A 27,800-nucleotide genomic window follows, 5' to 3' on the forward strand; every position below is an offset into this window, starting at 1 on the left:
TCCACAGATTCACCTCCCTCTGGCAGAAGAAATTCCACCTCATCTCTGTTCTAAGTGGACGCCCTTCAATCCTGAAATTGTGCCCTCTTGCTCTTGTCCCGGACTCTCCCACCATGGGAAAGAACTTTTCTACATTTACTCTGTCCACGCCTTTCAACATTCAAAATATTTCAATGAGATCCCCCCTCATTCTCCTAAATTCCAAGGATCTGTCAAACGCTCCTCATATTGATGACCCTTTCATTCCCGGAATCATCCTGGTGAACCTCTCTGAACCCTCTCCAACTTCAGCACATATTTTCTTAAATGAGGAGCCCAAAACTACTCTCAGTTCTCCCAGTAAGGTCTCTCATTCCAGTTGTTCCATTATGGGAAGGAGGTGGGGATTGTGGGTGGAAAGGGTGTAGAATACATTTCCCAGGATGGTAAAGCAGGATTCCCCTCCCCATCCCCACCATTTTGTTTGGGTGCCTGCCAACATTTTGTCCATACCTTGATCATGGGCTCAAGCCTGAAACATCAGTGATGTACCTTTACTATATGAAGGACACTGTTTGACCTGCTGAGTTTCTCCAGCATTGTGTTTTTATTTCAACCGCGGGGTCTGTGGACCTTTGTGCTTTACTCCTCTCTTTATGGAGGATATGTTATGGGGAGAGGTTGGACAAACCTGGGGTGTTTTCTCAGGAATGTCGGAGGCTGAGGGGAGTCCTGATAGAGGTTTATAAAGTCAAGAGTGGCATTGATAGGATGGACAGACAGAATCCTTTCTCCCTGAGTAAAAATGTCACAAGAGGTGCATTAAAGGTGAGGGAGGGAGTGGCAAGTTTTGTACACAGAGAGGAATGGCTGCCAGGGATAATGGTGGAAGTAGATGCAATAGTGGTGATTTAGAGGCTTCCAGACTGATGGGTTAGGGTCAGAGACTTCCTGGACTGTAGTGTTCACGCTCTACATAAACAGCACAGTTAGCCTAGCAGCTAGTGCAAAATTATTACAGCGGCAGTAACCCGGGGTTCGGATCCCACGCTGTCTGTGAGGAGTTTGCATGTTCTCCCCGTGTCTGCGTGAGTTTCCTGTGGGTGCTGCAGTTTCTTCCCCTCCCCATTCGGTGAATTTAGTGTAATTGGGCTCGTGGGCTGGAAGGGGACCTGTTGACGTCCAGATTTACAAGTGCACCTGAAAATCTGACTGGCTGCAGTTTCCTAAAACAAATAACACATGAGAAAAAAAAATTACAAGGAAGAAATTAATAATATTTTTAGTAAGATTATAGCTGATGTGCTAAATGCACCTTTTTCCTGTGCACCCTTATCCCTAAACACCATAAGAGCAGGCTATTCAGCCCGTTGAGTCCATCCCACCACAAGCTGATCCATTCTCCTACTCCGCCCCACTCCCCAGCTTCCTCCCCGATGACCTTTGATTCCCTGACCATTCAGATACTTTAAATCTCTGGCCTCCTCAGCTGGCCGTGGGAGCAAATTCCAGAGGTTCGCCACTCTGCGGTTTAAGAAAATCCTCCCCACCTCTGTTTTAAACAGGCGCTCTTCAACCCTGAAGTTGTCCTAGACTCCTCCCTACCATGGGGAACAACTTTGTCACCTCGAATATCTGAAAGCAGAATGATCTTTGCCTCAAATATGGGGATTACGACTCTGAGGCTTGCTTGAGGAGAGAATTGCATCAGGAGTCACGCCACTTTTCATGCCAGGGCCTGTTGGAGTCTGGGTGTTGTATATCTGGGATCTCTGTAAGCCATTCACTGAGACAGACCCTTGATCAGGGCTCATTGCCGGATTGGGCACGTCGAGAGCCTGTTTCCTGCCCCACCTTCAATCTGTTGATTTCAGGAGATCCCGTCCCACTGTGAGACTCCAAGTAGCCAGGCTGTGTCAGTGGCTCCGAGACACCCATTATAATGATCCAGGTTTGCTTGTCACAAAGAGGAAGGCCATTCAACCCATCCAGTCTATGCAAGTTCACCATTTCCCTCTAATAGGGCCTTTCACTGTCCTTTATCTCGAAATGCAATATTTAATTTAGAAATACAGGAAGGTAACAGCCCGTGTCACCCCAATTCACTCATGTTCTGGAACTCAAAAGTGTGCAGACACTGTGACTGGAGTAAAACACACAGAAATGATGGAGGAACTCAGCCGGTCTCCATCACGAGACGTTTCGGGCCTGAGCCCTTCCTCAAGGTAATTTAATGTGGCTTTAAATACACCCAGGTCCAGTAAACCTTCTAACCCTGTACTTCTTTGGAACGGGAGAGGAATCCGGAGCAACCGGAGGAAAACCACGCAGACACAGGCAGAACGAACAAACTCCTTACGGACAGCGGTACAACTTTGAAGTGTGTAGACACCATGATGGAAGGAAATACACAATGATGGAGAAACTCAGCAGGTGAGCTTCTCCATCATGGTATTCCTCCTTACAGACAGCGTTGGATTCGAACTCGGGTCGCTAGCGCTGTAATAACGTGGCGCAGACCACGACGCCCCTTATTCCCTGTAACCTCTCCGAATCCCTGCCAACACGGCCCAGATTCTAACATCTGCACACTAGAGGCAATTTGTGGTCAGTTTATCCACCATCCTGAGCCTTTGGGCCCAGGGGAAACCCACAGTCAAAGAACAAGGGGTCACAGTCTAAGGAGTAGGGGCAAGCCTTTTAGGACAGAGATGAGGAGATACTTCCAAATTTTGTCAATTTCAAATTTATCGCCGGAGTACATATATGGTATCACATACAACCCTAAGATTCTTTTCCTGTGGGTCAGGCAGAATCACCACTTACTGGTAGTCAAAAAAACTACCCAGCGTAAACATGTAAACAAATAAAGAGAGGTAAACAAACAGATAAAATCAATTAAGTGGACAAGTGAGAGTCCTTAAACGAGTCCCTGATTGAGTTTGTGGTTGAGGAGTCTGATGGTGGAGGGGGAGCAACTTGTTCCTGAACCTGGTGGGTGCGAGTCTTGTGGCATCCAGACCTCTTTCCTGATGGCGGCATCGAGAACAGAGCGTTTGCTGGGTGGGATGGGTGTTTGCTGCTGTCCTCCGACAGCAACGTTCCCATAGATGTTCTGAATGGTGGGGAGGGGGTTACCTGTGATGTCCTGGGCCGTGTCCAATGCCTTTTTACGGGGCTTTACGCTCAGGGTATTGGTGTCCCCGTACCAGACCGTGATGCAACCTCTGCAAATTTCACTCAGGGAGTTGTGAAATTGTGGAACCCTGCCACACAAAATCGCTGACATATCATTAGATAAATTGAACAGGGAAGTGGAGGTGTTTCTTAGAGTGATCAAAGGGTATAGAGGGGTAGAAGGAGTAGGATACTGAGGTCGTCACATGATCAGCCACGATTATATGGCTTGATGGAGCAGGATTGAAGGGCTGAATGGCCTTCCCTGCATTTTTATTCTATGATTCTATGCACCATCTACATTTATGTCTCAGTCCCTACTGTGAGAGTGACTTGGCTCGACTTTTCAGACCGTGCACCAGGTTCAAGACTTCCCATGGAACGGTAAAATCGCTCCGTTCATTGTAACGATCCGTAAATTGATCATTCTCTGTACCCAGACGTCTCCACTTTCACCCCAGCGTACGTCCAGGATTGGCACCCTGATCCTGAGTTCTACCCTGGCTGCAAACAATAGTTTGGGCTGCATGAGGTTAGCGCGGCACTATTACAGTGACCCAGGTTCGAATCCCGCGCTCTCTGTAAGGAGTTTCTACATTATCCTCTTGCCTGCATGGGTTTTCCCTGGGGGCTCCAGTTTCCTCCCACCCTTCAAAACGTACAGGGCTGTAGGATGATTGGGGTGTAATTGGGCTGCATGGGTTCAAATGATGGAATCAGCTTCTTACGCGCTGTTTATAAAATTTTTTAAATGTTAAAGTGATTACACAGAAACTGACCCTTCACCCCAGTAACTCTGTGCAGAACATGAAGCATCCTTTCCTACACCAATCTTGCGCTTTACTTTCCCAAACCAGAGCCACCTGTTTCTGCTAGCCCAGTCCTCCATCTCCCTCTCTCCCCCATCCCTCTGTCTCTGTTCCTCCAGCTCTCCACCCCCTTCCTTCTCCATTCACAGAACCGTCCTCCCTCCCCCTGTTTGGTGCTGTGCCCTCCCTCCCTTATCTACCTATGACCTCCTCCCCTGTGGGACCATGCTCCTCCTCCTCACCATTTTGTTCGGGTGCCTCCCTACATATTGCTCAGCTTGATGAAGGCCTGAGGCCTGAAACGTTGGTGATGTATCTTCATCTTTGCAACTGTTTGACCTGCTGACTTTCTCCAGCGTTTTACTTCAACCACTTTACTGCAGACTTTTGTGTTTTACTCTTATTTTACTCTTACCCACGTTCCCTCCCCTACCCCCCCCCCCCGCCCGATCCACCCCTTCATTGGGGCTAATTTATAGCAGCCCATTCGCCATCTGCCCCGCAGGCCTTTGGGTTGCGGTGGATGGGAAACCGGAGCCTCCAGTGGAAAATGCACGGGGTCACAGGAAGAACGTGCAAACTCTGTACGGAGAGCACCAGAGGTGGGATCCATCTCTGGAGCTGTAATGCAATGGCACTACCCACAGCATTGTGGCGATATCTCTTTGAACACTGATCCTCCCAATCCTGGGTAACCCCCATGTTTATCCAGTTCCACTGTGCCCATCTCTTCTAAACCAGCTCCCAACTCAACTGTTCTCTTTAACCCATTTCCCCTACATCCCCATCCAAATGTTTTCTCCCTTTCTCCCTCTCTCTCTCCTCCCCTCCCCCTTTCCTCTTCCCCTTCTTTCCTTTTCCCTCACCCCCCTCACTTCCTCCTTTCCCCCTCTTTCCCCTCTCCAATATTCCCTCCCCTCCTCCCCCTCCCTCCAACCCTCTCCACCTCTCCCACCTTTTTCCATCCAATCAATCTCTGCCTTAAATACACCCATTGACCTGGCCTCCACAGCCGCCCTTGGTAGCAAATTCCAGAGGTTCACCGTCCTCTGGCTAAAGAAATTCCTCCCCATCTCTGTTTTAAATGGGTGCCCTTCAATCCTGAAGTTGTGCCCTCTTGCTCTTGACTCCCCACAATGACGAGAAACAACTTTACCACATCTACTCTCTCCAGGCCTTTCAACATTCAAAATGCTTCTGTGAAACCCCCCCCCCCCCAATTCTCCTGAACTCCAAGGAGTCCAGTCCAAGAGCCGTCAAACGTCCCTCATACACTAATCCCTTCATTCCAGGAATCATTCTTGTGAATCTTCTCTGAACCCTCTCCAATGCCACCACATCCTTTCTTAAATAAGGAGCCCAAAACTGTACCCCGTACTCCAAGTGAGGCCTCACCAGTTTCTTATAAAGCCTCAACACCACATCCCTGCTCTTGTATCCTATCCCTCTCGATATGACGCCAACATTGCATTCACCTTCTTCACCACTGACTCAACCTGGAGGTCCACCTTCAGGACTTCCAAGTCCCTTTGCACCTCCGATTTTTGAATGATCTCCCTGTCCAAACAATAGCCCTGTAGCAGCTTGTGCATGGAGACGCGGACTGGCCCACAAAAATTGCCGGCGACCTCGTGGACCTGAGGAGTGACTCCGGCCGTCACCCCAGGTGGCCTCCTGCATGGCAGCGAGCTGTGGTGGGAACACCAGCCCAATCCCGCCCGGGCTGGCACTCCGATGGCACGGTGCCCTGACCTCGGCGCCTGGGTCCCGCACAAGCGTGATGGCCAGTGCAAGGGACCAGTCTCTCGACTGCCAGGCGCGAAAGCTGCAATCGGCCCTTTTAACTAATTCTACACGGCCGGGCACTTTCCAACATTGTATTTCATTTGGGCACATTCTCATCTTAAGTCTCAACGTTCCCTCCTCCACCTATCTTGGAAATGGAGTACATTCAGTCACAGACAAGTTTGGACAACTATGGGCAAGAAGTCACAGACAGACTGTGTCAGTGCCTTCATGTTTGCAGATGGGATGTTTTTCTTGGTTTACTCATGGTTTGAAGGGAGGAGCTACATTTTTAAATCTTTTTTTCTGGGCTCAGTTCAGTCTTGTTGAGTGACTCGCCAAGAGAGGGCTTCGTAACGTTTGAACCTAATTGTTTTTTTCCCCCCTCTTTCTTACATGACAAGGAACTGAATTTCGAAGGGATTGTACAAGCGCTACTTTTGTTCATACTTTAAGGTAGGTTGGGAGAGTCCTCCCACTGTGTGGGGATTCTGGTGTGGAATGACTTCTGATTGGGGGTGGTGGGGGAAACATTCCCACGAGGGACAAAGTCATGGCTGACAAGGATCTATCTGCATGTGTTGGCAGCTCAGGGTCTTTTGGGAGATTTTTACTGACGCTGTTAAGTTTGCAGTCAGCATGTGGGGGGGGGGGCGTGGGGGGAGAGAGAGAGAGAGAGAGAGAGAGAGAGCAAAGGAAAAAGGGCTTCAGATTGAAGACGGTTGCTGGGAATTCAGGAGAAGGTTTTTTCCCCCCTAGAGAGTGTGGAGGATGTTTAACTCGCTGCTGTCAGGAGCGACTGAGTGAAGGAATGGATAACCGGAAACTGGATGACCTCCAGGGGATGGAGGAATAGAACACTATAGAATTGATCCGTCCCTTCAGATTTTGAAATATACATTTTTAACATTTTCTGTGGCACTGATTTACCCTACGTTCAGAAACTGTTATACGCATTTTCTCTCTGTCTCTGTCTCTGTCTGTGTGTATCTTTTTCTTTGTCTCTCTCCCTCTTCATCCCCTCACTTTCTCTCTCTCACTTTCTCTTTTTCTCTCTGTCTCTATCTCTGTCTCCCTCTCTCTCACTCTCTCTATCTCTTCCCTCTCTCTGTATCGGTGTGCGTGGCTCACTCTCTGTCTTTCTTTTTTATTGTGTGTGTATGTGTGTATATATGAGTGTGTATATGTGAGTGTATGAGTGTGCGTGAGTGTGAGAATGCGTGAGTGTGAGAATGCGTGAGTGTGAGAATGCATGAGTGTGAGAGTGCGTGAGTATGAGTGTGCGCGAGTGCGAGGCACGAGTGCGAGTGCGTGAGTGAGTGTGCGTGAGTGAGTGTGCGTGAGTGAGTGTGCGTGAGTGAGTGTGCGTGAGTGAGTGTGCGTGAGTGAGTGTGCGTGAGTGAGTGTGCGTGAGTGAGTAAGCGTGAGTGAGTGAGCGTGTGAGTGAGCGTGTGAGTGAGCGTGTGAGTGAGCGTGTGAGTGAGCGTGTGAGTGAGCGTGTGAGTGAGCGTGTGAGTGAGCGTGTGAGTGAGCGTGTGAGTGAGCGTGTGAGTGAGCGTGTGAGTGAGCGTGTGAGTGAGCGTGTGAGTGAGCGTGTGAGTGAGCGTGTGAGTGAGCGTGTGAGTGAGCGTGTGAGTGAGCGTGTGTGAGTGAGCGTGAGTGAGCGTGTGTGAGTGAGCGTGTGTGAGTGAGCGTGTGTGAGTGAGCGTGTGTGAGTGAGCGTGTGTGAGTGAGCGTGTGTGAGTGAGCGTGTGTGAGTGAGCGTGTGTGAGTGAGCGTGTGTGAGTGAGCGTGTGTGAGTGAGCGTGTGTGAGTGAGCGTGTGTGAGTGAGCGTGTGTGAGTGAGCGTGTGTGAGTGAGCGTGTGTGAGTGAGCGTGTGTGAGTGAGCGTGTGTGAGTGAGCGTGTGTGAGTGAGCGTGTGTGAGTGAGCGTGTGTGAGTGAGCGTGTGTGAGTGAGCGTGTGTGAGTGAGCGTGTGTGAGTGAGCGTGTGTGAGTGAGCGTGTGTGAGTGAGCGTGTGTGAGTGAGCGTGTGTGAGTGAGCGTGTGTGAGTGAGCGTGTGTGAGTGAGCGTGTGTGAGTGAGCGTGTGTGAGTGAGCGTGTGTGAGTGAGCGTGTGTGAGTGAGCGTGTGTGAGTGAGCGTGTGTGAGTGAGCGTGTGTGAGTGAGCGTGTGTGAGTGAGCGTGTGTGAGTGAGCGTGTGTGAGTGAGCGTGTGTGAGTGAGCGTGTGTGAGTGAGCGTGTGTGAGTGAGCGTGTGTGAGTGAGCGTGTGTGAGTGAGCGTGTGTGAGTGAGCGTGTGTGAGTGAGCGTGTGTGAGTGAGCGTGTGAGTGAGTGAGCGTGTGAGTGAGTGAGCGTGTGAGTGAGTGAGCGTGTGAGTGAGTGAGCGTGTGTGAGTGAGCGTGTGTGAGTGAGCGTGTGAGTGAGTGAGCGTGTGTGTGAGTGAGCGTGTGAGTGAGCGTGTGAGTGAGCGTGTGTGAGTGAGCGTGTGTGAGTGAGCGTGTGTGAGTGAGCGTGTGTGAGTGAGCGAGCGTGAGTGAGCGTGAGTGAGCGTGTGTGAGTGAGCGTGTGTGAGTGAGCGAGCGTGAGTGAGCGAGCGTGAGTGAGCGAGCGTGTGTGAGCGAGCGTGTGTGAGCGAGCGTGTGTGAGCGAGCGTGTGTGAGCGAGCGTGTGTGAGCGAGCGTGTGTGAGCGAGCGTGTGTGAGCGAGCGTGTGTGAGCGAGCGTGTGTGAGCGAGCGTGTGTGAGCGAGCGTGTGTGAGCGAGCGTGTGTGAGCGAGCGTGTGTGAGCGAGCGTGTGTGAGCGAGCGTGTGTGAGCGAGCGTGTGTGAGCGAGCGTGTGTGAGCGAGCGTGTGTGAGCGAGCGTGTGTGAGCGAGCGTGTGTGAGCGAGCGTGTGTGAGCGAGCGTGTGTGAGCGAGCGTGTGTGAGCGAGCGTGTGTGAGCGAGCGTGTGTGAGCGAGCGTGTGAGAGCGAGCGTGTGTGAGCGAGCCTGTGAGCGAGCGAGCCTGTGAGTGAGCGAGCCTGTGAGCGAGCGTGCGTGAGCGTGCGTGCGTGAGCGAGCGTGCGTGAGCGTGCGTGCGTGAGCGAGCGTGCGTGAGCGAGCGTGCGTGAGCGAGCGTGTGCGTGAGCGAGCGTGTGCGTGAGCGAGCGTGTGCGTGAGCGAGCGTGTGTGTGAGCGAGCGTGTGTGTGAGCGAGCGTGTGTGTGAGCGAGCGTGTGTGAGCGAGCGAGCGTGTGTGTGCGCGTGTGAGTGCGCGTGTGAGTGCGCGTGTGAGTGCGCGTGTGAGCGAGCGTGTGAGCGAGCGTGTGAGCGAGCGTGTGAGCGTGCGAGAGGGAGCGTGCGAGAGGGAGCGTGCGAGAGGGAGCGTGCGAGAGGGAGCGTGCGAGAGGGAGCGTGCGAGAGGGAGCGTGCGAGAGGGAGCGTGCGCGAGGGAGTGCACGTGCGAGTGGAGTGTGTGTTCCAACAGAAAGTTATTGTTGCAACAGATCAAAGAGAAAATGTCATCATCAGAAAATTCACTGAAGTCTCCGAAAGGGGCGATTAGTGGAGTTTTGTAACAGCACCCTGGCCACAGTGGTGGGGGGAGACATGCTGTAGAGCTGGGCGTCGAAGGGAGACGTTGATGCAGGAGGACAGACTTTGTGCAGTGAGCAGGCTCTGGAGCTGGTGAGTGAGCATTGCCTTGGCTGTCGGCCCCTCCTTCCTGCAGCATGTATTCAGGCACCTGGCGAGTTGGCTCTTCTGCTTGTGTTTGCCTGACGGGGTAAAGGCATGTGTGCTTTCACACAATCCCGCTTCACTGAAAGGAAATGTCATGGGGTGGGGGGCGGGTGTTCTTTGTGTGCCCCTGAATCAGAAATGGAGGGATGGTTCGGCCCGCACTGCACGAAGGTGAAGTTCGATTCAGGTTTGATCATAGAACTTGATATGTTGACACATACTTCTGCAGATGGTGCCTCTTGCAATGAGGAAGAATTTAAGTACATCTGTATGTTGTGTTCAAGATTCTTTTATTGTCATGTAATAGTACAGAACATGTAATATTACACCAAATTGCCTTCTGTCTGCCGTAAGGCAGAGTCGCCATGATTGTTGCCTGCTGCTTCTTACAGTACGACAGAAAGAGAAGCAGAAGAGAGTCCCTCCAGAGTCACTGAGTGTCCGTGGATTTTCCCCCCAGCCACTTCTGCAGCCTCTGCATCCGCACAGACAGACTCCTGTTCAATCCATCGGCTGACCCGAGCTCCAGATCCAAACCTCTGACAAGATCAGGAAGCCTTTAGTGCCTTTTGGGAGCCCTTCTTGCCCTCAGCACCCTCTCAAAACCCAGTTCCAATCCCTGGTTCCCATGACCCAGTCTCTACCAGCCCACAGCCTGTGCAGGGTCCTCAGCCACTGAGCCCCTCGCTGGTCCGCTGCCATGGTCACCGCCCTGCAAGGTTGTCTCCTCTGCTTCTTCTCATCAGGCGGGTGTGGTGGTGGGGGGAGTGCTCTTCCTGTTTCTGGTGCCCTGCGCTGATCCACTGCTTCCCCTGGAGCCTGCAACCCTTGCTGTCCACCGAGCATGGGCGTCACCATTTTGGGTCCAGACCCTGTGGTTGCAGGATTTTTACTTGGAAGCATGATTGGCTCCTTAACAGGCCGCTCAACGCCTGTATGGAGCCGTCGGTATTAGGACCCGGTGGATGAACCCATCGGATCAGCATTGTGTGTCTCGGTGGATGAACCCGTCGGATCAACGTTGTGTCTCTCGGTGGATGAACCCATTGGATCAGCGTTGTGTGTCTCTGCTCTCCGCTCTGCCATTACAGCACTCCCAATATGTACCTGCGAGGAAGAAATTTGGTACGTCTGTACCTTCCACTTATGTACATGACAATAAACTCCCAATTCTCATTACACATCCTCCCCAAAAGTTGGAAAGGGAGCAGAAAAATTCACAAGGATGTTACTGTGACTGAGGGCTTGAGTTGTAAGGAGACACCAATTCATATGGACCTTCATCCAGGTGTGTAGGAGATTGAGGAATGCCGTTTCCAAGGTCAAGGTGTAAGACTGCTTATACTAATCCTCCAAGACTCTACTATTTAATAATGCTGTTTTATATATAACCATACAACAATCACAGCATAGAAACCGGCCAACCTGGCCCTACTAGTCCATGCCGAACATTTTCTCCCACCTGACCCCACTGACCTACATCAACCTGTAACCTCCATTCCTTTCCCGTCCATATATGTATCCAACTTCTTAAATGCTAATATTGAGCCTGCCTCCGCCACTTCATCCAGAAGCTCGTTCCACACACCCACCACTCTCTGAGTAAAGAAGTCCCCCTCATGTTTCCTATAAACTTGCCCCTTAACTCTCATGTCCTCTCATTTGTATTTCCCCCTTTCTTAAAGGAAAAACCCCTCACCACATCCACTCTATCTATACCCCTAATAATTTTAAATACCTCAATCAGATCCCCTCTCAACCTTCTATGCTCCAAAGAATAAAGACCCAACTTATTTAAGTGTTACCCTGCATGTGTATCGTGTGTCTGAACATGTGTTGTGTCTATATGCATGTCTGAATGTATTTGCACTGAGGACCGGAGAAATAGGGGAGGGTTCACACTTAGACCTCAGCTAAGTAGTGCAGCCACTCGCCCGGAGATGTGGGTTCAGTCCCAGTCCCCACCGCTGTCTGCGGAGTTTGCACGGTTCTCCCCCCCCCCACCACAGGGTGCTTCGGTCCCCTCCCAAGTCTCAAAGGCTCATAGGTCAGTGGGTAAATTGGCCACTGTAAATTGTGTGGGAAAATCTTCCCGCAAGCTGTTTGATGGATGAAACCTTGGGTCTCTGTCAAATCAACAAGTAAATGATTTTAAAATATTTGTACAGTTAAAATACAATATTTCAGGAGGAATGAAGAAGATATGAATAGGCAAATTTTGATAGTTTATTCAATAGCAAAACTGGCTTGCATGTAGAAAGCAGAGGGTAGTAGTGGAAGGATCTGCCTGGAGGTCAGTGACTAGTGGACCCCTGCTCTTAAATGACCTGTACAAAGAGGTGAAGGATGGGTCAGTAAGTTTGCGGATGACACAAAGGTTGGAGGAGTTGTGGATGGAGCTGAAGGTTGTTGAAGGTTACAGGAGGATATAGACAGGATGCAGAGTTGGGCAGAAAAGTGGCAGATGGAGTTCAATCTGGATAAGTGTGAGGTGATGCATTTTGGAAGGACAAACCAGAAGGCTGAGTACAGGGTTAATGGTCGATTACTTAAGAGTGTGGATGAACAGAGGGACCTTGGTGTCAAAATCCATCCATCCCTCAAGGTTGATAGGATAGTTAAGAAGGCCTATGGGATGCTGGGCTTCATTAGTCGGGGGATTGAGTTCAGGAGTCGAGAGGACATGTTGCAACTCTACAAATCTCTGGTGAGACCACATTTGGAGTATTGTGTTCAATTCTGGTCACCTCATTACAGGAAGGATGTGGAAGGCATGGAGAGGGGGCAGAGGAGATTTACGAGGTTGATGCCTTGATTGGAGAACGTGTCTTATGAGGCAAGGTTATCAGAGCTGGGACTTTTCACTTTGGAGCGTAGAAGGATGAGAAGAGACTTGATAGAGGTCTACAAGGTTATGAGAGGCATCAATAGGGTGGACGGCCAACACCTGTTTTCCAGGGCAGGATCAACAAACACCAGGGACATCTGCACAAAGTGAAGTTTAGAGGAGACATCAGGGGTAAAGTTGTGGGGGCCTGAAATGCCTTGCCGGGGCTGGTGGTGGAGGCTGGAACATTGGGGACATTTAAGAGACTCTTAGACAGACATATGGATGGAAGAACAATTGAGGGTTATGGGTTAGGGAGGGTTCAGTTTTTTTTTAGGGAATATATGGTTCAGCACAATATGGAAAGCTAAAGGGCTTGCACATTGCTGTCATGTTCTGTGTTCTATACAGTGACTTCATTGAGCAAAACAAGCAGTTTTGAAGAAAAATAAAAATGCTGTCATGCATCTGTCGTGCTCAGGCATGCACGGATGGAATAGCGGTTAGCCTAATGCCATTTCAGTGCCAGCGATCGGGGCCAAGGTTTGAATCCGGTGCTATCTGTAAGGAGTTGGTATGTTCTTGTATCTGAGTGGGCTTTGTCTGGAGGCTCCGGTTTCCTCCCCCCGTTCGCAACGTACAGGTAAATCTAGCAACATAGACAGGTACATGGACAGGAAAAGTTTGGAGGGACATGGGTCAATTGGAGGCAAATGGGATCACCTCAGATGTCAACTTGGTGGGCATGGACCAGTTGGGCTGAAGGGCCTTTTTCAGAGCTTTAAAACTATTAGTGGGACCATCGAACAATGTCAGACAATGGAGTCCTCCCAAACATGATACATTTCTAGCCTGCAAGTCCACTCCCTCAATCTGTTTCAGATTAAGTTGACGTTAATTTTATATGTGCCAAGACGCAGTGTTAAAGTCTGTATTGTCAACAGTCCAGCAAGACATCCCACACATAAGATTCAAGAATCTTTTATTGTCACGTAGAAAGCAGAGAGTAGTAGTGGAAAGTATTCTGCTGGAGGTCAGTGATTAGTGGGAGTATCACAAGGATCTGTTCTGGGACCCCTGCTCTTTGTGATTTTTGTAAATGACCTGGATGAAGTGGTGGAAGGAATTGCAGATGATACAAAGGTTGGAGGAGTTGTGGATGGAGCTGAAGGTTGTCAAAGGTTACAAGAGGATATAGACAGGATGCAGAGTGGGGCAGAAAAGTGGCAGATGGAGTTCAATCTGGATAAGTGTGAGGTGATACATTTTGGAAGGGCAAACCAGAAGGATGTATAGGGTTAATGGTCGGTTACTTAAAAGAGTCAGAATTAGAATTTATGGTCATGAACAAATCATGAAATTCAGTATTTTGAGGCAGCGTCACATTGCAAACATACATGCAACATGCAATATCAAGCAACCGGCAAATTCACTTATCCAGCATCTACCAATCTCCAATCTGATGGCAGCAGGGAAGAGGCTGTCCTTGTGCAACTGAGGGCTCATCTTCAACCTCCTGTACCTCTTTCCTGTTGGTAGCAAAGTGAAGAGGGCATAGCCTGGATGGTAGAGGTCTATGAGGATGGAGGCTGGTTTCTTAAGACCTTGCCTCATGCAGATGTCCTTGATGGAGTGAACTCTGGTGCCTGTGATGTCACAAGCCAAAGTTACTGTCCTGAGAATTGGTTACTCCATACCAGGCAGTGATGCAACCACTCAGAATGCTCTCCACAGTGCACCTGTAGAAGTTTATGAGAGTCTTCGGTGACGTAATAAATCTCCTCAAACACCACATAAAGTATAGCTGCTGGCGAGCCTTCTTTTGAGATTGAACAGAGAGACCTTGGGGTCCAGATCTATACATCCCTCAAGGTCGACGCACGGGTTGATAGGATAGTTAAGGAGGCCTATGGGATGTTGGGATACATTTATGGGGGATTGAGTTCAGGAGTAGAGAGGCCATGTTGCAGCTCTACAAATCTCTGGTGAGACCACACTTGGAGTATTTGTTCAGTTCTGGTCACCTCATTACAGGAAGGATGCGGAAGCTGTGGAGAGGGGGCAGAGGAGACTTAGCAGGATGTTTTCTGGATTGGTGAGGCAAGGTTAGCAGAGCTGGGACTTTTCTCTTTGGAGTATAGAAGGATGAGAGGAGACGATAGAGGTCGACAAGATTCTGAGAGGCACAGAAAGGGTGGATGGCCAGCACATCAGCAAAGTGAAGGGAGGGACGTTTAGGGGAGACGTCAGGGGTAAGTTTTTAAGAAACAGAGAGTTGTGGGGGCCTGGAATGTGTTGCCAAGGATGGTGGGGGAGGCTGGAAGATTAAGAGACTCTAGACAGACACTTGGATGGAAGAAAAAAAAGAGGGTTACGGTGAAGGGAGGGTTGAGTATTTTTTTAAAGGAATATATGGGCAGCAGAACATCGAAGGCCAAAGGGCCAGTAGTGTGTTCTCTGTTGTACAAGATTCCAGATGCTTTTATAGTCATATAATTAAGCGGATGTAATATTACACAAAATAACATTTAAATTGTACCTGCTTCTCACCCCACATCCCCTGTGCAGCCAGGATGAGCTGGAGTTTCCTGACCCGCCTCCTCGAGGAGATCAACAACCACTCCACCTTCGTGGGCAAGGTGTGGCTGACAGTCCTGGTGGTCTTCCGCATTGTGCTGACGGCAGTGGGTGGGGAAGCCATCTACCACGACGAGCAGAGCAAGTTTGTGTGCAACACCCTCCAGCCGGGGTGTGAGAACGTGTGCTATGACTCTTTTGCACCCCTGTCCCATGTCCGGTTCTGGGTCTTCCAGATCATCACCATCTCTGTGCCGTCTGTCATCTACCTCGGCTTCGCCATGCACCGCATCACGCGGATGGAGGGCCAGCTCCATAAACCCAAGAAGAAGATGCCCATCGTGCACCGCTCGGTGGCCCGGGACTACGAGGAGGCGGAGGGTGACCAGGAGGAGGACCCCATGGTCTGCGAGGAGATCGAGTCCGAGCCCAAGTCAGAGGAGGGGGCGGCCAAGAGGAAACAGCATGACGGCCGGAAACGCATCAAAGAAGACGGCCTGATGAAGGTGTACGTGCTTCATGTCCTGATGAGGATGCTCTTCGAGGTTGGCTTCCTGGTGGGCCAGTACTTCCTGTATGGGCTGAAGGTCCTCCCTGGCTTTGTCTGCAATCAGTTACCTTGCCCGTACACGGTGGACTGCTTTGTGTCCCGCCCCACCGAGAAGACCATCTTCCTTCTGGTCATGTACGTGGTGAGTGGCCTCTGCCTCTTGCTGAACATCTGTGAGCTCGTCCACCTGGGTTGCGGGGGCATCAGGGACGGCCTGAGGGGTCGGCGCTTGGCCATGCGCTCCCCCAAGTGCAGGTCGTACGGCCCGCCAGGCTACCACTCAGTGCTGCGCAAAGATCATGGCAAGGTGGGCAGCAGTAACGAAGCGTACCGCCAGACGGTGAACAGCATTGGACCAGGGAGCTATGAGATGTCCGACATGGCCCAGCACCTCAAGATGGCCCAGGAGCAGCTGAACATGGCCTTTCGGGTGTACGGAGACGTCCCCAGACACCTCAGGAGCAGTAGCCCCGAGTCCAATGGGACTGCGGCCGAGCAGAACCGCCTCAATTTTGCTCAGGAGAAAGAGGGCGCCTGTTCTGAGAAAGCAGGTACAGCAAATCCCCCTGGTATCTGGCACCGATGGAGATTGGTAGATGCTGGATAAGTGAATTTGCCGGTTGCTTGATATTGCATGTTGCATGGATGGATGAACCAACTGCTAGGGGGTGCCAATTTTAAACTTTCATATTTTTTTCCTATTTGTTTTCTGGGATTTATTTTGCTGGTCGCTTACATTCCAGATAATGGGAATTTTACTTTAAACCATGGATCTAAAACATTGAAGTCTTCAGACACCATGACTGACACGGCCCTGGAAAAACTCAACAGGTCAAAACGCATACTTTATATAGTAAAGATAACCAGCATTCCATTATGTTCACACTTCACATCCTCCCCCTGTCTTCTCTCCTCCAACTCTCCACCCCCTTCCCACTCCATTCACAGAACCATCTCCCATCCCCCCCCCCCCCCCCCCCCGTTTCCAGTTGTGCCCTCTCTCCCTTATCCACCTGCTACCTCCTGCCTGTGGGACCATGTCTCTCCTCCTGCCTGTGGGACCATGTCTCTCCTCCTGCCCCTCGTTTCCACCCCCCCCCCTCATTTTGTTCGGGCACCTGCCGACATTTTGCTCAGGCCCAAAACATTGGGCTGCATTAAGGATACTGCTTAACCTGCTGAGTTTTTCCAGCGTTGTGTTTTTAAATCCGTGGTTGAGCAGGGGATGGCTGCATGGAAACCCATGCTGGGGTTGTGAGCAATGTTTTAGTCGTCAGCGTGCACAAAAATTTTATTGTACAAATGCTTTTCCTGTGACAAAAGTATGTGCGGACTGAAGGTTTGTGCCAGTGTAAACTTGAAATTGTTTCAAGATCATTTTGCCGCAGCCTCTCATGGCCAATCAAACTATCAGCATGTTTTAATATGATTAACTACTTGTTTAACTGACTAACTAGTTAACGGAGATTATTTGCAACAAGTATAATTATTAATTACTACGTTTTTTGGTGTAGCGGTTAGCCCAGTGCCTTTACAGCACCAGCGAGTGGGACCTGGGTTTGAATCCCACATTGCCTGTAAGGAGTTCGTAGGTTCTCCCTGTGTCTGCGTGGGTTTTCCCCTGGGTCTCTGGTTTCCTCCCACCCTCCAAATCATACCAGGGGTTTAGGTTAATTGAGTGTAAATTGGATAGAACAGGCTTGTGGGCCGAAACGACCTGTTGCCGTGTTGTATATCTAAAAAATTTAAATTTAAAACGATGATTTAAATTTTTTTTAAATTATTTTTTTTTCACACCATAAATCAAATTAGCCATGATATACACTATTTCTTTTTCACACAAAAACAGTGACTTTTTCTCCCCCCCCCCTTTCCTCCCAAACCACCCCCCCACCCCCCCCCCCTCTCATCCATTTTAGGTATACAATCTAGGTTGCATTAAGCCAGTCAGACAATGTTGTCATTCAACAAAATTACACCAGAAATTCTACTGAGTCCATTCTTTTCTTTCCTTCTCCTTCCATCAACTTAGGTAATGTTTGTCCCCGGTAGGTTTTCGCTATTGTATTTAATGTAAGGCTCCTATACTTGTTCGAATATTTCAATATTATTTCTTAACCTATATGTTATTTTTTCTAATGGAATACATTTATTCATTTAAATTTAGTAGTTTCTTCCTTTTAATTTGGTTATGTATTCCATTAATATTTAAAGACATATAGTTCAGCGTAGCCCTTTTATATTTTGTTTATCTTCTCTTTCCGTTTTTCCATCATTACCTTTCCTCCTTTTCCATTTCTGTTTTCTTATTTTCAACTCTTTATAAGACAACATTCCTACAACATCCAACATTTTCCTTATTCTCCTATTTCTATCTTATTTATCCCCAATCTCCCCTTCACCTCCTGAGTTGTCCTTTATCCCTTGTCGGACAACCACATCTCCCCTCTCCATTTGGATTTGCGAATCCACTCGCAAGCGTCAACTGATTTTGCAGTGACCGCTATTTCCCCCCACCCCGCCTCCCCCAGAAAAGATTTCACTTTTCATATGTCACAAAGGTCACTCTTTTAATTCCCTCCTTATTCTCTCTATTCCATTACCTTCCCTTATTAATTCTTGTCTATACTATCTATATTTTCCTCTAAGTACAGCTACATTCATGTATGCTCATTGTCTTTATTCACTCTTATACCTCTTTACCTGCATACATATCAATCGTGATCATTTTTACTCTCATTACCCGTCTTCATCCCTCAGTCTATTTTTGTCTTTACCCACATACATATCAATCGTGATCATTTTAACTCTCATTACCCGTCTTCCTCCCTCAGTCTATTTTTGTCTTTACCCACATACATATCAATTGTGATCATCTTAACTCTCATTACCCGTCTTCCTCCCTCAGTCTATTTTTGTAATTGTTCTGCAAATTTTCGTGCTTCTTCTGGATCCGAGAATAGTCTGTTTTGTTGTCCTGGAATAAATATTTTCAATACCGCTGGATGCTTTAGTATAAATTTATACCCTTTCTTCCATAAAATCGCCTTTGCTGTATTGAACTCTTTTCTCTTCTTTAGGAGTTCAAAACTTATATCTGGATAAATGAAGATTTTTTGCCCTTTATACTCCAGTGGTTTGTTGCCCTCTCTTACTTTTTCCATTGTCTTCTCCAGTACCTTTTCTCTTGTAGTATATCTTAGGAATTTTACTACAATAGATCTTGGTTTTTGTTGTGGTTGTGGTTTAGAGGCCAATACTCTATGTGCCCTTTCTATTTCCATTTCTTGCTGTAGTTCTGGACATCCTAGGGTCTTAGGGATCCACTCTTTTATAAACTCCCTCATATTCTTGCCTTCTTCATCTTCCTTAAGGCCCACTATCTTTATGTTATTTCTTCTGTTATGGTTTTCCATTGTATCTATTTTTTGAGCTAGTAGTTCTTGTGTCTCTTTAGTTTTTTTATTAGATTCCTCCAATTTCTTTTTTAAGTCTTCTACCTCCATTTCTGCTGCTACTGCCCGTTCTTCCATCTTGTCCATTTTCTTTCCCATTTCTGTTAAGGTCATCTCCATTTTATTTATTTTCTCTTCTGTGTGGTTTATTCTTTTTCTTAAATCCTTAAATTCCTGTGTTTGCCATTCTTTAAATGACTCCATGTATCCTTTAATAAGAGCAAGTATATCCTTTACCTTGCCTTTCCCTTCATCTATTTCACCATATTCTTCCTCTTCTTCTTCCTCTGGGTTGGCCATCTGTTGTTTCTTTGTTGCCCTTTCCTCCTCTTCTTTCTTGTTTCCATTGTCTTCTGTGGTCTCTTCTTGCTGCAGGTGTTCTGCAGCTGTCGTTGCCGGCTGTGGAGATCGACTCCCCAGCTGGTCCCCCCTCCCGTCGGTGTGTTTTTTTTCATTCGCATCGCGCATGTGCGATACTTCGCGCATGCGCGGTTGCGCACTTTTACTCGGCTCTGCGAGCCATTTTTGTAGTCCATTATTTACCGACCTGAGGGAGCGGGTTTCTCTCTCCGCAGCGGGCCTCTTCGGACAGGTAAGGCCTTCACCTTTTTCCTCCTTTGTCTTCTCTTCCTCTCTTCTTACCGTTGCTTTCGATTTTTCTTTTTTTGTCGCCATCTTCTTTCCACCTTTATACTCACTTTTCTGTAACTTTTATTTCTGTGCCTTTGTGTTTTCCTTTGTTTTTCCCGACTTTTCTGGAGAGGGCTGGAGTTCACCGTCCGGCCACTACTCCATCACGTGACTCCTCCGATTTAAACTTTGTTGAGTGTGAACGGAATTGATTGATTTAACACAGGGAGTGGAGGCACCAAAGGGATCACACTCTCTAAAACGGAGTGTTCACACAGAGACAACTTGGCCGGCATGGACGTTGGGCTGAAGGGCCTGTTTCCGTGACTCCACGACACCCAGAGCAGTTCCATGTCACACGTCGGAGAGAGACTTTAGAATTGAGCAACAAGGTCTGCAGATGGCTGAGTGCAACACACAGCCAGGCTGGAGAAACTCAGCAGGTAACACTGTATCTGTCGGAAGTGAAGGGTGACCAGAGTTTCAGGCCTTTTGTCAGTTATAAGAAAAAGTAAACAGGTGAGGGGAAGGAGAGGGAGAGGAGCACAGGCTAGAAGTCACAGTGGGCATAGGTGGGTGGAGCTGAGAAGTGATGGGGTAGGAGGTAGCTCTCAGAATGCAGGTGGAAGGGGGTGGGGAGCTGGAGGTAATGGAAACCGAGGGATAGGGAAAGCGAGAGACTCGGGGAAGGGGGTTAATGGTTGGAGAGTGACCAGATGGAATATTAGGTGTCTTCCTTCAATTTATAGGTAGCCTCAGTTTGGCTGTGCATGAGGACACGGTTGGAAATAACCCTCGATTTTTCTTACATCTGTGAGCCTGTCTAAGAGTCTTTTAAATGTCCTTATTATAACAGCCTCCACCATCACCCCCAGCGATGCATTCCAGGCACCCTCCAGTCTGGGGAATTAAGGATTGTTGGGTATGGGCGTATAAATGGGGCTGTCCATGCCTGGTTATTGACCAGTGGAGAAGGCTCGATGCGCCAGATGTCTGACTCCTGCTCCCATTTCATCTTTTCATCCAGGCCAATCAAGGTGCCTATCCAAGCGAATCCCATTTGCCTGCATTTGGCCATTAGCCTAGCGGTTAGTGCAACGTTATTACAAAGCCAGAAACCTGGGTTGGAATACCACGCGGGCTGCAAGGAATTTGTATGTTCTCTCCATGACCTGCGTGGGTTTCCTCCGGGTGCTCTGGTTTCCTCCCACATTCCAAAGACATTCGGGATTAGTAGATTCATTGGTCACATGGGTGTAATTGGGCAGTGCGGGGTTGTGGGTCGAAGGCCATGTTATCGCCAAAGAAAAATCTCTCTTAACCCAGTGGTTTGCAACCTTTTTCTTTCCATTCACTCCCATACCACCTTAAGTAATCCCGATGCCATCGGTGCTGTGTGATTAGTAAGGGATTGCTTAAGGTGGGATGTGGGTGGAAAGAAAAAGTTTGAAAACCACTGTTTTAATTGTCCCTAATTGACTCGTTATGTGCAGGGTTTCAGAACTACAAAGGAAATGGGCCAATGGCAATTTTTCACAAACCAAATATTTCAGTAACAATTGGGTCCGTCCGGAGCAGTGATTCTCAACCTGCCCTTACCGCCCACATCCCATCTTAAGCAATCCCTTACTAATCACAAGCACTGATAGCATGGGGATTACTTAAAGTGGGATGTGAGTGGAAAGAAAAAGGTTGAGAACCATTGGTCTGTGACCGTTTTGCAATGCATTTTAAACAGTTTAGTTCCATATTATTTATTTATTTTCAGCAAGGTGAAAGCCGATTCTGGCCATTGAAACCCGTGCCGCCCAACTTCACCCGAATTAACCTCCAACCCTGTATGTTTTGGAGGGTGGGAGGAAACTGGAGCGCCTGGGGGAAGCCCACGCAAACACAGGGATCTGAACCTGGGTCACTGGCACTCTAACCGCTATGCTAGTTGTGAAGCCCCTTTTTGTGAAAGAATTGCCCCTGTGTGTTCCTTTTCAATCTTTCCCCTCTCACCTTAAACCTCAGCCCTCTAGTTTTACCCTGTGAAACAAACTATCCACCCTATCAGTTGTCCCTCCTAATTTTATGAAAAACAGACCACGGCTGGTTCGATTCGGTTGAGACGTTTTGAGTCAGTTGCACCAACAGGCCCTGAGTCATGGGATCATAGAAATGTGGAGAAAACAAGGAGGTCCATCAGATCCATACCATACCTTCCCTCCCCATCTATGTGCTCACTTGTACAGTGGTGAGGGTCCTTCTGTGAGCAGTCTAATTGGTTATCCCTGACATTCACACAACCGTGTAAAGAGCACAATTTACAGAGGGCGGGGTGACAATGAAAAGGAAGGTCAGTTGGCACCAAGCAAGGGCAGTGTGGGAGCGCTGTTATGGGGTTCATGCAGGAGCCTGACGGCTGTGAGGAAGAAACTGAATTTTAGCCTGCTGGTGCGCACCTTCACACTCTTGAGCCATTTCCCCAATGAGAGCATTACAGCATAGTACAGGCCCTTTGGCCCACGATGTTGTGCTGACCCATAGAAACCTGTTCAACAATCTAACCCTTTCCCTCACACCTGTAACCCTCTATTTTTCTTCCATCCATGAGCCTGTCTAAGAGTCTCTTAAATGCCCTGAATGTTCCAGCTTCCACTACCATCCCCTGGTAAGGCCCCCACAACTCTCTGTGAAAAGAACTTACCCCCAATGTCTCCCCTAAACCTTCCTTCCTTCACTTTGTACTCATGTCCTCTGGTATCTGCCATTCCTGCCCTGGGAAACAGGTGCTGGCTGTCCACCCTATCTATGCCTCTCAGAATCTTATAGACCTCTATTGTCTCCTCTCTTCCTTCTTTGCTCCAAAGAGAAAAGTCCCAGCTCTGCTAACCTGGCCTCATAAGACACATTCTCCAGTCCAGGGCAACATCCTGGTAAATCTCTTCTGCACCCTCTCCATAGCTTCCGTGTCCTTTCTGTGATCAGGCGACCAGAACCGTAAACAATATTCCAAGTTTGGTCTAATCAGAGTTAGAGGAGTGGGAAGGAGAGTGTGTCCGGGGTGTGATGGGTCCCCCACTGGGTCGGCTGCCGTTCCCGGGCGGTGGGAGGGAGGGGCTTTTGCGTGATGTTCTGAGCTGCGCCCACCACCTCCTGACTTCAAGCAGAGCAGCTCCCGTCCCATGCCCCGGTGCCCCCAGCAAGTCTCCTCTCGAAGTTTTTGAGGGATGGTGGAGGGTAGGGGGATGGGTTTGGTGACATGCTGAACTTTGAGTCTTCTGAGAAATTTGAGGTGCTTCCTTGACCGTTTGTCCTCGTCAACAAGGGGCTGAATGGGCCACTTGGACTCCTGTGTTACAGTCACAAGGAACTGAATGCTAAAATGTTATTCTGTAATTTACTTCACAATACAGGGATAACTTATATAACACTGTTTCGATCAGCGCAGGTTTTGATATAATGCAGTTTATAATTTTAACATAGTAATAATCAAAAATAGTTAAATTTTATTAATATTACGTTACCAAGCCATTAAAACTACAACGGGAGAAAGTCCCATAACTTTAACACAGTTTTGGAAAGGTTATAACATCAAGAATGCAGTGGAAAACATCAGTGATTCATGCCCTGGAGTGAGTGTAAGCAATGTGAAAGCTGTTTGGCAAGATCTTCTACCATATTATTTTCTTAAATAAACAATGTTCCCTTATTGCCAATAAAGATCTTTATCATCTTTCAGTTTTCTATATCCCTTTTACTACATTAAACTGCATTGTAATAATACTTTGAATCGGGCGCTTGTCCATAACTGAATATTTTTGGAACATATTAACCGTGTTACACAAGGTATCCCTGTACAGCAAGGTAATCGATCCCTTCTGGCCCATGACCCCAAGCCACCCACCCCACCAATTAACCTCCCGACCCCGCGCGTCTTTGGAATGTGGGAGAAAGCCGGAGCCCCTGGAAGAAACCCACGTAGACACTGGGAGAACGTGCAAACTCCTCACAGTACCATGCCAGACTTGAAACCAGGTGGCCTGGCGCTGTAACATGGTTATGCTAAACAAGCCACCTTCCGTTGCTATGTCTTGGTGAAACCAACTCAACCTGGAACCCTTCTCTCTGCTCTCCATCCCCTGCAGGTTTGCGAGGCTGAATCTGGCAGGAACCGGCTCTGCGACCGTGAGGTTTGGAGAGAGTCCGAACTCTTCCAAACCAATCAAAGGGACCTCAACTGGAAAGACTTGCATTTCATCTTGACCTCCTTGGCACTATAAGGACACTAATCTTTAAATAAAACCACTGGATGGTGGGTGGGCAATTGGAAGACCCGATCTGATGGTATGGTTCAGATCAGTAATGTGACAGTTCACTTGTACTATTAAGGTGCTTTTATATTCTGGAACATTCCGTGCACAAAACGTGACCCTTGAGACCAACCTTGCTTTTTTTGGAGCTTGTGTTCCGATTCCGAATTGGGATTCTTGTCATCCACAAATTACTGAGAGGCCAAGGGGGTCCTTGGTAAGTTTTACTGGGGTAACTAAAGTATCCTGGCCAATCAACTGCCTTCATTACTGACCCCCTTGGCTTTATGGGTAATTGCCAGTAGACCAGAAGGTTTTTTAGCATTTTAATTTTTTTTATGTCGACGAAAATGTCTATTTAACCACAGGGTTAATTGTAATTTTTTTTCAATCTGTTGTTTACAACTGTAGAACATTCCAGAATTTTGGGTGTTGAAGAGTATGGTGATTTTAATGTTGACTTTGCTTTTGAAAGCTGGTGCTTTGGAAGAAATTTTCAGCTTCCTCCTGGGCAACTTGATATCACTGAGTTGAGTCCCACAGATCTGTACAGTTCTTCCTCCTTGCATCTCCCACCTCGAACCTAAAACACCTCGACTGGATCGTTTATTCGTCTAATGCCCCATGGTGCAGCAGATACAGCCCCTGCCTCACAGCTCTAAGGACATGGGTTCAATCCTGGCCTTGGGCACTGCTTGTGCGGAGTTTGCGTGTTCCACCTGTGACCTTGGGAGCTCCCGTCTCATCCCAGGTCCCAAGGACGTGGGAGGAAATTGGCCGCTTGTAAATTGCCCCGAGTGGGGTAGAATCTGAGGGGGAGTGTCGATGGGAATATGAGCGGGGTTAGCACCAATGGGTGCTTGGGAGTCAGTACAGCTTCAGTGGGTCGAAGGGCCTTTTTCTGTGGTCTCTGAAAGTCAATCTTCGTAAAGTGCAGAGGCACAATTTAAACAATGGGGCCGGCTACTTTCACGATGCTGGGCATGGACTGGTTTGACGTTAATACCTCTTCAGGGCACCCGCACAGCTGAGGGAGACATAGACCTTGCCAAAGGCCCATGTGGAGATGAGGGAGGGGTCACCAACCGTCTTGCCCCTTAAATTGTGGGAAAGGGAGGTCTTAGCTCATTGTAATTCATCAAGAGAGGGGGATTAGTGATCTTCATTATGTAAAGTGACAACATTCACAGAACTTTACAGCGCAGTACAGGCCTTTCGGCCCACGATGTTGTGCCGACCCACATCAATTCCTTTACCTCTCAGGGTAGATTTTGGTTAAAGGACCTTTTCTTTGAGGGCTGGTGAAGAGAGAGGGTAGAGAGGACTTGTACAGTCTATTTCTCGCCAGTTATTACAACTGCTGTCTGTTGGATTTCCCTCACGTTCTCCGAACACTGGAGAGGTTGTTTACTGTCTCTCAGAGTCGATCCATTCCTGTGCCTTGTACATTTTTTAATTTGGAAAGTATTCCCCAGTTTTTGGCTTTTCTCTCCCCTTCTCCCTCTACCAAACACCTACTGTCAAAAGGAACGGCATTTAAGAGGATTTCAGACGGACTGAAAGGAAAGTTTTGAGGCGGGGGGGGTTCAGGTTTATTTTGGGCATAACATTGAGGGCTGAAGGGCCTGTACTGTGCTGTAGTGCTCATATTTAAGGAGGAAGACCTCAGCCCGATCTTGGAAACACAATGCAGATGCTGAAAATCTGAAATAAAAACAGAAAGCACTCTGCCTCTGTGATGCCACTTCCTCGCCAATACCCCCCCCCCCCAACTGCAGTGCCCCTCCACCCCCACGGCCACAAGCAATCCTATCCACTGTCCTGTGTCTTACTCGCCACGGTTCTAATTCTCTCCTTGATGGAAACCAGTCTTGGAGCCACACATGGCACTGCTGGACTGGGACTCGATGAGTTCGTCCTTTGTGACCCACTAATTCTCCACACCATATAACAATTACAGCACAGAAACAGGCCAGTTCGGCCCTTCTAGATCGTGCCACACACCTTATCCCACCTTGTCCCATTGACCTGTACCCGGCACATAACCCTCCACACTTCTCTCGTCCATTTACCTATCAAACTTTTCCTTAAAGATTAAAACCGAGCCTACATCTACCACTTCCTCCAGAATCTCATTCCACACTCCCACCGCCCTCTGAGTGAAGAAATTCCCCCTCATATTTCCCCCCTTCAAACTCAATCCATGCCCTCTTGGTTGAATCTCCCACACTCTCAATGGAAAAAACCTGTCTCCCTCATAATTTTAGAGGCCTCTATCAAATCACCCCTCGATGTTCTACGCTCCAAGGAGTGAAGTCCCAGCCTGCTCAACCTGTCCCAGTAACTCAAACCCTGATACCCCGGCAACATTCTCATAAATCTCCTCTGCTCTCTCTCTCTCTATACTGTTTATATCCTTCCTGTAATTCAGTGACCAAAATTGCACATAATATACCAAATTTTGCCTCACCAATGCCTTATACAACTTCAACATGCCACCCCAACTCCTGTATTCAATATACTAAATGCCAACATATTAAATGCCACCTTCACCGCCATATCCACATTTGTCTCCACTTTCAAGTAATTATGTACCAGAATTCCTAAACCTCTTTGTTCCACTGCACTCCTCAATTCCCTATGCCATTGATGCTCTGTGATGAGTAAGGGATTGCTCAAGGTGGTGTGAGGGTGGAAATAAAAAGTTTGAAAACCACTGTTTTAATCGTCCCTCATTGACTCGTTATGTGCACGGTTTCAGAACTCCAAAGGAACTGGGGGAATGACAATTTTTCTCAAGCAAAATCTGTCAGTAATAATTCCCTTCCCACCCACATCCCTTACTCATCACAGAGCACCTCTTTCATCCAGGACACCCAGCTCCATTCTGAGGTTCAATCATAACCCAACCCCCTTCCCACAATAGAACTCCTTCATCCAATCCAAGATTCACCCAGCAACCCGCTCCCCACCCCCACCAATGGTTTGTATTGCGACCACTGCCATCTTCCTGGAACACAAACTGCCATCCATCCCATCCCAACTCAAACCACCTAAGATTTCCCCTTCCCCTCACAACTCCGTATACATTTTGATCTCCCTGAAACATTTCCCACAGTCACCCACACCTACTGCCCAGTGTCCGCCGGCATTAGGGGGAGCAGTTTTCCTGTGGCTTTCCCCTGGACTCGTTCTCTCTGTGGTGTTCTCTGGTGCTCTCCCTATCTCTGGCTGGGAGCATTGCTTTGTATGTTGCAGGAGAGAAGGAATGATTGGGCAAGTGGCATTGGCCAGCAACTCCATTGACCATGAACAAGGGTCAACGCGTTCATCTCTCCCACTCACCCATCCACCTTCGTAAGGTGCAGTTACCAAAGATAAGTTTGTGGTTTACTCCTTATATATATTTTAGGTAAAATTGTGTTGATTTTTGATCCACTGGTAGTACTAGATTTTGAAAGGGTTATTTTGGTGAATGGCTTTCATTGGGTTTAGGGATGTCTTTCTAAAGGGATTCTCTGTAGCTTTTATACATTTCAAATGTTTAAGTCCACTACATTTCGCAACAGATTTGGCATACACTTTTTTATAATTTCATGGACGTTTGCTCTGGTACCTGCCAGTGCTTATGAAGGTTGAAGACTCTCCACACTAGGGAGGTAAGGCCTTTACCCCTACCGCTGGCAGTGTTCTTGTGTTTGTCAAGTCTTTTACTGTGGTATTTTAGTTTTTGTAGAGAAATTAAATGAGACCCTGGCTTTGATTCACTGTGTTCTCTCTCTGTCAGCCGCACCTGTCATTTGTAAGTTTGCAAGGTTCAGATCCACCAGCTCATATGCACAAATTATCCTATTCTCGTGCATCCTTAGAATGAGGGAGGAAACCGGAGCCTGTGGAGGGCAACCCATGCGGTCACAGGGAGGAGAACGTAGACTCCTTACAGAAGGCGGCGAGTTCAATCGCAGGTCCCTGGTGCTGTAATAAAACATGGCA

The 27,800-nt window shown here is 48.3% G+C and overlaps 1 protein-coding gene across 1 annotated transcript; it reads left to right on the plus strand.

The window, feature by feature from the left end:
* The first annotated feature begins 6,000 nt into the window (after positions 1–6,000).
* Positions 6,001–27,570, plus strand: LOC138762284 (gap junction gamma-1 protein-like). The gene is made up of 3 exons (XM_069935991.1): positions 6,001–6,206; positions 14,866–15,975; positions 23,643–27,570. The coding sequence occupies exons 2-3, from the start codon at positions 14,871–14,873 to the stop codon at positions 23,654–23,656; spliced, it is 1,119 nt and encodes a 372-aa protein (XP_069792092.1). The 5' UTR covers positions 6,001–6,206; positions 14,866–14,870; the 3' UTR covers positions 23,657–27,570.
* The last annotated feature ends 230 nt before the right edge of the window (positions 27,571–27,800 follow it).

The sequence above is a fragment of the Narcine bancroftii genome, chromosome 4 (genome assembly GCF_036971445.1).
Source record: "Narcine bancroftii isolate sNarBan1 chromosome 4, sNarBan1.hap1, whole genome shotgun sequence".
Classification (NCBI taxonomy): domain Eukaryota; kingdom Metazoa; phylum Chordata; class Chondrichthyes; order Torpediniformes; family Narcinidae; genus Narcine; species Narcine bancroftii.

Excerpts from the sequence above, each read along its gene's own strand:
- LOC138762284 (XM_069935991.1), top strand. The coding sequence starts at position 14,871 with ATGAGCTGGAGTTTCCTGACCCGCCTCCTCGAGGAGATCAACAACCAC.